Consider the following 9,799-nt stretch of genomic DNA (forward strand, 5'->3'; position numbering starts at 1 on the left):
TAAGTGAAATCCAGTCACGATGACTCAGGATTTTTATCCAATACCATTTCTTCCTCAAAGGTGCCGGTTCATCAATAACCTTCCAGGTTTTAACAATACAGTTAAAACCTGGACAGTTCTTAATGAGAAGCTTCTCACTGCTTCAGTTATAGTTAAACAGCCAGCTGAATCATATTGATCCCTGCATAAATTCTGGTTAGTTAAATGCAAGCGGTGCCTTTTGTTTTTTTCACTGGGCGGTGTATTTAACTGAGTAATAATACTGAGATTCTGGGGGACCAATAACATAACTACAAAAAATAGTGTGAATCCAACAAGTAGATGTTGATACATATTTAACAGGATAACTGCTGCCTTTAATCTGTTTGTGGTGCTAGAATAAAAGTCAGAGAATCAATAGACTCATTATGATTTGACCCCTGAAGACTCTGATTGTGTTCACCAAATGTCATGGCCATGCAGCCGAAGTGGTGAAGCAACCAAACCCTAGAGCCAAAACCACTAGCAAAACTAAAAAGTCCTTGGTGTGCCCACAGTGTTACCATGTCCATTATTATTATTATTGTTATTATAAATACAGTTATTTCCACAAATACTCCTGATAAATCGTACATTGTTTTTCTCCACACTGCACATCAAATCAGCCATAACTAAGAAGAGATAAATTCGGCAGCTGGGTGGAAGCTTTGAAGCTGAACACTGGGTGAAAACCAACACTGCACCCTGATTTAGTGCCAAACTCTCTACATTTGAACACCACAAATGTGCCAAAAACACACACACACGATTAATATAATACCCCCAAAATATCAAGAGCACTGTTAATTACACCCCCCAAAAAATACATTTAATTAAACCTAATTGAAATGAAATGCTGTCACACTGATACGGTCTCTGTTTTTGTTTACCACATTTGCTCCAGGTCATGAGGCATCAACTCACTTTTTCCAAGTCTTATTTGCATAAAGAAATGATTCATCCATGGTATTGCTTTCTAAGTGCCAGAAGCTGATATTATTAAGTAAATGTGACTCAGGTTTTTTGTGGGGCTTTTACAAATGAAAAGAACTGAAAACGTTTGATTTATCTTTTTTGGAAACACAACAAGTGAGAAAGCTTGCACGGGAGTAGATTTTCATCCACGTGCGAAGTGAGGTTTTCCTCGGGCGCAGAAGCAAAATGTGCTCCGGTAGTTGCATGTGTCCTGCTGCACGTATCGAGCAGGAGGTCGTTTGTTATTGCACTGACCTACTCACGACCGACTGGATAACGCAGATTCTTGCAAAACACTTTTTCGCGTTGTTGTCGAACGAGCCCCAAAAGTCTACATGTGATCGGGGTATTGAACCTTTCAGAATACACGTTATCTCTAACAGACGTGCGCTGGCACTACACGCCTTCCCAAGCCTCCTTCCAAGCCACACCTCCTCAAAAGTGACCCAAAGTTTACCGGTTTGTTTGTTTTTTTAAACAAACGAACTGTGCCACTGACCCCATTTCCCAAAGGCTTTATATATAAGGGTGCAGAGGACTGCTGTTTGTTTAGTTACAAACGAAGAAAAGCAGGGTTTGTATAGAGAATATCAGTGAATAATTCAACACCTAAGCGAGGTGGAGCTTGAGATCTGCCTGGTAAACGCACATTTACCTTTAAAAAATGAAATGAGTAATATTCTAGTTGAATATAAAGCTAAAGCTACAGCTGTGGTACTGTGGTAGTTTAGTCATAGTTACTACTTTTATTCCACATGTTTTTAACCGCCTCCTCTGTCTCTTAGATTTCTTTTATACTTTCTTGTAAACTATCATAGAGAATAAAGGCTTTTTTTTAAAAGAGCCGTTGTTTGGCGTTTCCACTTTCACTTCTGCTCTCCAGCCTCCCTGTTTGTGCGTCTGTCCCGGACGAAGTGGGCGGTGGGGTGGCGTCACGTCATATCAGCCGCCGCGCTCTGATTGGCTGCTGATTCTCACCCGACACAGCTGTGATTGTTTTCTGCAGAGGAAGCTCTCGTCGGTGGTATGAGGTCTGTGCGGTGGAATGGAGGAGCACTGTGTGTTTTTTCTCTCTCGCTCTGCGTGTGTTTGCTGACGATGATGTGAACAAACAACGTGACTGCAGTTCTCTTGTTGTAAAAGAGCAGGAAAACGAGGAGGAGGGATCCTGGCTTAAATCTGCTTGCCGAGGCGCGAATGAACAGGAGAAGAGGATTCTGCTTGGAGCTGACTCTGAAGACGTCTGGAGATCAAGGTATGCAGCCGGAACAATTTTAAAACAATTTCTTCGATTTTTTTTCTTTCAACGTGAAAACAGTGGCACTCGTGTGTTGACTGTCTCGTTTCCTTCTTTAGCTTTAAAGTGCCAAATGCCCAGGCTGGAGGAGCATTGTTGGAGCTGCTCCACTTCATCAAAAACCGAAACTAAGCACCCATCTTCTGGCGCAAACTGGTTGGCATCCAGAGCTGAAGAGATGATGTCAATCATCACATCGGTGCTCAGCAGTGCCTACATCTCCTTGCAGGACGTCCGGACGGCCAACCTGATCCGCCGGGGTGTCGTCCTCTTCACGGTCGGAGTGTTCCTGGCCCTGGTGCTCAACTTGCTCCAGATACAAAGAAATGTTACCCTCTTCCCCGAGGAGGTGATGACAACTTTGTTTTCGTCCGCATGGTGGATCCCACCTTGCTGCGGTACAGGAGCCGGTGAGTGAATAACAGGCTGATTTTATCAAGCTTACTCGGTGCTTTATAAACGACCCTGCAAGGGTAGTTTTACCCGGGTGATCAGTAGTTTGCAGCTAATTTGGGGACAAAGGAATGCAGAGAGGGGAGGGGTTAGAGCAGAACAGCCTTCCCTTATGAAGAGAAAACGACACTTTAAATAATATGTGGTGTGTTTTACCACTTGTGTATATAAAATGGGCTCTTGTGGTCAGGAAATCCCCCTTTGTGGGTCGGATTTTGCCATAATAAGCAGCAGAAATTTAAACCGCACACAGCAGAAGCACATCCCTTTTCTCATCACCACTGTCGGGAGCATTTGTATGATCAGATGACAATGAATCACCATTCAGTTTTGTTTTTGTTTCATATTAATTATCAGTTTTGAAGGCATCGTTAAGTCTGGCTGTTATCAAAAAGAAAAAAATGGCTTGGAACGGATGTTGCTTTTTCTTGCGCTCTGATTGGTTGCAGCAGCCGGACACGAGGCGAGCTGCGAGCTCATTGGATGGTGTCATAACGGGTGAGCTGAGAGGGGAGGTACTTTTAAGGCCAGAAACAGGGAAGTGAGGGAAAGAAAGAAGCGCGTAAATGCTCGGCTCTTCCTCCTGTCGTCATTGCATGCTGCAGGACAGAAACAAACTGAGAAATAAGAGATGTAGGCTTCTTATGGTTCTTTACTTTCCCACACCTGAAGGTGATGTCATTAAATGTAAGATAAGATGAGATAACCTTTATTAGACCCACACGTGGGAAATTTGTTGTCTTCTTATGCTTGATAAATAGTCCAAGAAACAGATGATATTTCAGTTTCCACAACAAGCAACTGCCACAGATCTCATTTCTGTCAACTATGAGTTCGCCAGGACAATTGATTCAGCCTCATCTAAGCATGCTATTCTTAGTAGGATTGCAGCTAAAGATTGTCAATGAGGAGTCAAATGAGGTATTTTCTCAGATAAAAGCTTATTGGAGCCTGAATAAGGTGAAAAATATACTAACAAAAGCTAGAAGGGTAAAGTAAATCCTCTGACTTAAGAGGCTGGTATTAAAGAGCATCTGGCACCAGTGACAAATCGAATGTCAAAATGGTTTCATATTCATTTTCTCGTGACTCCGGTACTAATTCCTGTAACTCCTCCACCTCTTCTTGTAAGATATGCACTGTGTCCACTTTTTACATTCTAATAGTGTGGTTACATAGTTTCCTTCACAAATTCTTGGACTTTTAATGACGGTATGTAGGGAGTTAGATTAAAAAAGTCGCAAACTTAAAAAGTAAAATACAGCTTTAAAATTAAAGCAAATGTTTATGCATGTTCCTCATGTGGGGATTTTTGAAGTGCATGTACAGCAGGTGTGTCGCTAACTGTGGAAATGCACCTTCAGCAGTCTGTCTCTATGACACAGTTTGCCCTATTTTTTTCACAGTTCTGCTTATCTGGCACAATTCAAGACTGTTTGTTCCCTTTTTTGTGTTTTTTTGCAGCTGTTATCGGCCTGCTGTATCCCTGTCTCGACAGCCACTTGGGAGAGCCGCACAAGTTCAAGAGGGAGTGGGCGAGCGTCATGAGGTGTATCGCTGTGTTCGTCGGTATCAACCACGCCAGTGTTGTATCCTTTCACCATGTCCTCAAATGCACTTTTGCTACTTTTGTGATTGTTTGTTACAGTAGAGTGGAAAAGTACACCAGCAATTAACTCAAGTTTGGCTGCTGTCTGCATCAGCTCAGTAATCTGCTTTATCCTTTTGCAAAAAGAGGTGGTGCAACTTGTTGGTGGCCAAATATTTGCGTAAGAAATAATCATATGTTATCCTCGTGCTGTTTGATTTTTTTTTTTTGTCCTTAACTTCCTGGAACACAGAAACTAGACTTCGACAACAACGTGCAGCTCTCCTTAACGCTAGCGGCCTTGTCCCTGGGTCTGTGGTGGACATTCGACCGGTCCAGGAGCGGCTTCGGACTGGGCATCACCACTGCCTTTTTAGCTACTGTGATCACACAGCTGCTGGTCTACAATGGAGTCTACCAGTAAGTTCTCTATCAGCAACAACAGGGTGTTCAAGGAAAGCCTTTAAAAGTGGAACAAAAACATTCTTGAGTATCTTTTTCTGAGGAAACAAAACGAATGCAGTGATTTGTCATCACCATTCTTTTATTTCTTATTACACCCACGACTAAAATTACAGTGTTTGGTGTGGGTGTTGGTTATCCAGCTGTGAGAGTAAACCCAGCTTTGGTATGAGGATATGGAATGAAGTCAGTGAAGTGTTAGCCAATACAATAATAAGTAAAAAAGTACAGCAGAGAGAGAAAAACACAGCTGCAGATCATCCTGATTTTACAAAATAGAAACCGGAGGTAAGGGATGAGGGGAGGTAATGATTTGGTAATAACTGCAACTCATACTTGTGCTTGGGATGGCTTTCTTAACTTTTATTCTTTTCTGAAGTGTGACTTCTTTTCTCATTTTCTCTTAAGGTACACATCTCCAGACTTCCTGTACGTACGCTCCTGGCTCCCGTGCATATTCTTCTCCGGCGGTGTTACTGTGGGTAACATAGGACGCCAACTAGCCATGGTAAAGTCTGCAAGTCTTGATCACTCTCTCATCCTTTAACTGAAGGTTCAGACTGATATGTTGATGTTTGTGTGAAGTGCTGATTTCACGAGGTAACACTTACCTGGCTTTATTGGAATATTACCAGTTGAAACAGGCCAATACTCACTGCAAGAAACCACTGTTTACTGTCCTGTGATCATCATATTTAGGGGCTATAGCAAAGTCCGTAGAGTCCATTGTATATATTCTGGAGTCAGATAGCTAGGTTTTCTCGCTTATTTACTAAATTTTGCAGATTTCAGAATTAAGGGTTTTTAAAAAAGGAGCATTTGCATATTTGGAGTTTTATTGTCTTTTATGTGTAAAACAGCATACAGTGTAAGCAGTGATAAGGTTGGATGCTGACATGTTCATTTTCACTTTTGAGATGAACTGTTCCTTTAAAGAGCTACCAAGACTTCAAGTTTCAGTGGAAACCAGTCACATGACTCTTGATCCAAAAGGTTTTTCTAATTGGCCATGTTAAAAGTTAGAGGATAAAGTGGCAATTCTGTGTTGATGGTTTGAAAAGTTTTTGGTATGTCGTATTTGCGCAAAATATCCCTCCGCATTTATCGTTATCAGCCTCTGCTCTGTGTCTAAAGAGCTGACTTCAAAAGCTTCCCCTGCGCCACACATGCTTTATTTGCAATTATTCTGCTGAGGCGCGGCAGCAGATAACATTGTCAAATGGTTTAAAACTGTGCAAAGAGCATTGGACGCCCCCCTTCCTTCATAATTATCCCAGCAAGTCAGCTTTGATGTCTTCATTAAGCTTCTGCCCAGAAGCCTCACCTCATTCTGTCTGTAAAGTACCAGTCCCCATCACTGCCTCAGTTTGACTCACTGAAAGCGTGAAAGCAGATTAAGAGCTGTTGTTTTTCACAGTCGTGGTGAGACACAGAGCCAGTCTGGACTCGGCTGACCAGAGGGTCATTTGCTACTTGTTGTTTTTGTTTTCGTGATGAGGCCTGAGGAATGTTGGCACAAGTCTGAACTCGTGGTTTTGTTCTGTGTTTTTTCGCTCACTCGCTTCAGTGGGTCATTTATGAGAAGAATCAGGAGGCACACGAGACCTTTTTTTGTTTTATTTTCTGGAAATGACAGTGATAGAGTCTGTTTAGTTGGATTAACCATGGACAAAAACACCCTTTATTACACATTAGCTGTGATTTAAAGCTGAATGGCTGATAAATGTAACTATTTTAGGAGCTCATGAGCAAATAAGGTGATTAAGCATGTAACAAAACAAGCCAATGTTGAGAAGGAAGTACTTTCTTCCCCCGATTCTGCAAAATATTAGGTTGCCATTGGGCAGAAAGAAAAAGGGAACTGATTCTAATATCATGTCCTGACTATGAGTTAGATCAACAAACCATGCTACCTTTATACTGTGAGCAAATACAAGTATTAACCTTTTGCTGCATTACAAATTAATATATAACTAACATAGGCCTTGTTTTTCTTCTCCAGGGTGGTGTTGAGAAACCCCACATGGACTGATTGGTGGACGACTGGGCGAGAGCATCCGAGAAAAAATGGATGCGTTCTGTGAGGAACGAGAAGAATGATGTGAGGAAAGACTCTTTGTCACGACCTCATCTTTTGCTCAGATGACAAAAGTGCAGGTCAGAAAAGCCCCTCATCAAACGTGCCATGTCCTCTGCATCTCTTTGCAGCCAAACAGCCCCTTCCCGCCTCTGTTGTGCTCCATTAGCATTAAGGCTTCCTTCACACTACACAGGCGGACAGCCCTTGCCTTTTTTGTGTGTGTGTGTGTCCTCGTTTGAAGTGAACAGGAGAGGGGTTTAATTTCATGAAGTGGACGCGTGCTCCTGGGCGTGATTGTATCCTGGAAATGGCAGAAAAGAAATGATGGGGGTGCTATGATGTTTTCTTTTTTTTATTTTTGTGTGATCATAAAAGGGAAGTGTTGCTCTAGTGGGCAAAATGATGCTCGCTCGCACAAAGAGATCCTTTTTTTTTTTTTTTCCCAATGTAGAATCCCAATGAAACCAAATTGAAGTATTTATTTCCAAGCATCCAGTGACCGCCGCCCCCAAACTAAATGTATGTATGGTAATGAACGGTGTTTCACATTTTTCGAAGGACTAGTTCAATGTCTTGGGAAATATTTGGCGAAACTGCTTTCTCATCTTATTCCCAGCAGGAAAGCAAATAATTTTTCTGATTTATTAACACTTGATTATAATACATGATTAAAGAAGGCGCCAAGTGTTGACTACCAATTTAACTTTATATATTCACAAACAGTGAAGATCACTGAAGCACAAAATTCAAGCTGCTTCATTTTTTTTAGAATGGAAATTAGTTGTTTTTGCCAGCGAATAGTATTATTTTTAATCAGTTATCAAGCTTGTCTTTGCTGTAAAACGACAGAGAGGACTGTTTTAAAGTAAGCGTTAGTCGGGACTGGGAGTTGAGATGAACCATAGAGGTGACGCATGCTTTGAAAGAATGTACCAGGTATACTAGCAGTTTTAAAAAAAACCTTTCCAGTGCATTTTTATAGAATGGACCTTACATTCCCATTTGGAAAAACACTTTACTGTGGGATCGTACATGTTTTCGACTTCAACAGCATCCTCAAACTAGAGATGATAGTTTGGGAACAGACACCAGTTAAAATGGGAGAGGACGGGACGTTATTACATAAGATTTGCAATCTGTGATTGCCTGTGTATTATAGAATGTAGTGCTTTTGTCACTATTACAGTTTAGTTGTATCCTTGTAAAAAACATAATGACATTACTGCTTGTGTGTATAATGGCTTGCTTGTGTAATCAGACAGGTATTATTACCATACTAGACCTACAGTACGTTAGTGTTTGGGGGTCTAGAGGATTAAGTGCAATCAGACCATACATGAGCCAATTATTCTTCCTTATTTATTATTTCTGACAAAGGCTAAAAAAAATATTTGTAACTTTAAAGTATATGCAGTGTGGATCATTCAAAACAGCAATAATATCCTCTCTTTCTTATGTTTTTTTTTTTTTTCTTTTTTTGTAAACAACAATGCTTTTGTCAGAGATTACATGCCTTCAGAGTCAATACCAATGACTCTAACCAGAGAGACAGCATAAAAAAATATATTGTGTCAAACTGTTGTTTAAAAAATCTCATTTAGTAACATTACTGAAGGAAACATGATTTATTTTTTTAAATCCTTTTTTGTGGCAGATCACTTCAGGTCGAATCTGCGTACATTCAGGTGTGCTAAAACTGAAGAGGAAGCTTTATGTTTTGAGGTGGTGAAGCACCTTCTGTCTCAATGTTTTAGAGTTTCCGTGTGTGTGCGTGCGTCTGATAATTCAGCTGTGTATCCTTTTTGCTACTTTGGATTTAAGTGAAAAATAAAAACACTTGACAAAAACGTCTTTGTGATTTCTTTTATTTTATTGTGTTACTCGCGTGTGGGGCTGGAGGGACTTTGTGACTGCTATGATGTGACATACGGATGCTATCTGGTTGAAAATAACAGACACTGTAGCTTCCCCTGTGGTGATATGAACCTGATACCATCATTCATAATTAAACTGATTACTAGACACTTGCCTAATTACACATCTCTGCAGCTCCAGTAAGACACTAGCCCGCAGATTTTATTTGGTTGTCAAATGCAGCTGCAGCTTAATTGGAATGAAGCTTTCTGGGGTGCTGATGATGGCATTTGTTGTGTCTGCTGTCACGGTAATGTTGAATAGATGAGGACACTCTTTTGTCCCCTCCTTTGTACTGTCTTTGGCTGCATCTTCCCTCTCCTTCCTCTTCTCTGTAAGACCCTCTGCAACCCACCAAAAAACCCTGAAACCACCCCCCTCTGCTGTGTGTCACTGGGATCATGAGGAACTGCCCTCCCTCCCCTCCTCTGTCTACCCCCTCTCTGAACACGCCTTTCTGGAGGGCAGACTTCTATTTATACCTAGCGGGGGACTGACAGTTAACCTTTTGCACTGGGGGGAAATTTCTGGGAGCGGGGCCAATGGCTGTGGGCTATTCTGAATCAATCCCTCGTTCTGGAAGTCCCTCTATACTTGCATGCATCTGTTTTTGTTTTCCATCAATCCTTCTATCCCATCTATCCATCCATCCATCTACCCATCCTCTAACAGGGCAACGGCGCCACACGCCATCTCTTTCCTCTCCCTCCTCTTTCAGTCTCCTACTCTTCTCAGGCAGAATAATTGGCCAGGCTTCAACCTCCTTTCATTTCCAGCCACAGCAAACTGAAAGACTCCATTAGAGAACCCCCCTCATTGCCAAAAGCGCCCCCTCCCCTCCGTCTCTCCGTCTCTCTATCCTTCCTTCCAGGCAAGAAGACAAGCGAGGGCACATCAGATATATTGATTCACGGCACCTATAGGTTTGCTCCGGCAGACTGCTATCATCTCTTTGCAGCACTTTTTTGACTTTGAAATTTGTGTTACTTGGCCTCGCATTTCGTGCAGCGAG

The 9,799-nt window shown here is 41.7% G+C and overlaps 1 protein-coding gene across 2 annotated transcripts; it reads left to right on the plus strand.

The window, feature by feature from the left end:
- Positions 1 to 1,556: 1,556 nt before the first annotated feature.
- insig1 (insulin induced gene 1) lies at positions 1,557 to 9,019 on the plus strand. 2 transcript variants are annotated; one of them, XM_035909624.2, is made up of 7 exons: positions 1,557 to 1,632; positions 1,877 to 2,248; positions 2,350 to 2,700; positions 4,208 to 4,332; positions 4,585 to 4,751; positions 5,202 to 5,301; positions 6,796 to 9,019. In XM_035909624.2, the coding sequence occupies exons 2-7, from the start codon at positions 2,191 to 2,193 to the stop codon at positions 6,823 to 6,825; spliced, it is 831 nt and encodes a 276-aa protein (XP_035765517.1). In that variant the 5' UTR covers positions 1,557 to 1,632; positions 1,877 to 2,190; the 3' UTR covers positions 6,826 to 9,019. The 2 variants fall into 2 exon arrangements, with proteins under 2 accessions (XP_035765517.1, XP_087702316.1); XM_087846190.1 differs by lacking the exon at positions 1,557 to 1,632 and having other exon boundaries at positions 1,871 to 2,248.
- The last annotated feature ends 780 nt before the right edge of the window (positions 9,020 to 9,799 follow it).

The sequence above is a fragment of the Neolamprologus brichardi genome, chromosome 9 (assembly GCF_056152115.1).
Source record: "Neolamprologus brichardi isolate AB-2024 chromosome 9, ASM5615211v1, whole genome shotgun sequence".
NCBI lineage: Eukaryota > Metazoa > Chordata > Actinopteri > Cichliformes > Cichlidae > Neolamprologus > Neolamprologus brichardi.

Bases quoted from the DNA above. Each gene is read 5' to 3' on its own strand.
- insig1 (XM_035909624.2), top strand. From the start codon at position 2,191: ATGAACAGGAGAAGAGGATTCTGCTTGGAGCTGACTCTGAAGACGTCT. The intron at 2,701-4,207 runs GTGAGTGAATAA...GTTTTTTTGCAG, and splicing joins TTGCTGCGGTACAGGAGCCG to CTGTTATCGGCCTGCTGTAT. The intron at 4,333-4,584 runs GTATCCTTTCAC...CCTGGAACACAG, and splicing joins GTATCAACCACGCCAGTGTT to AAACTAGACTTCGACAACAA.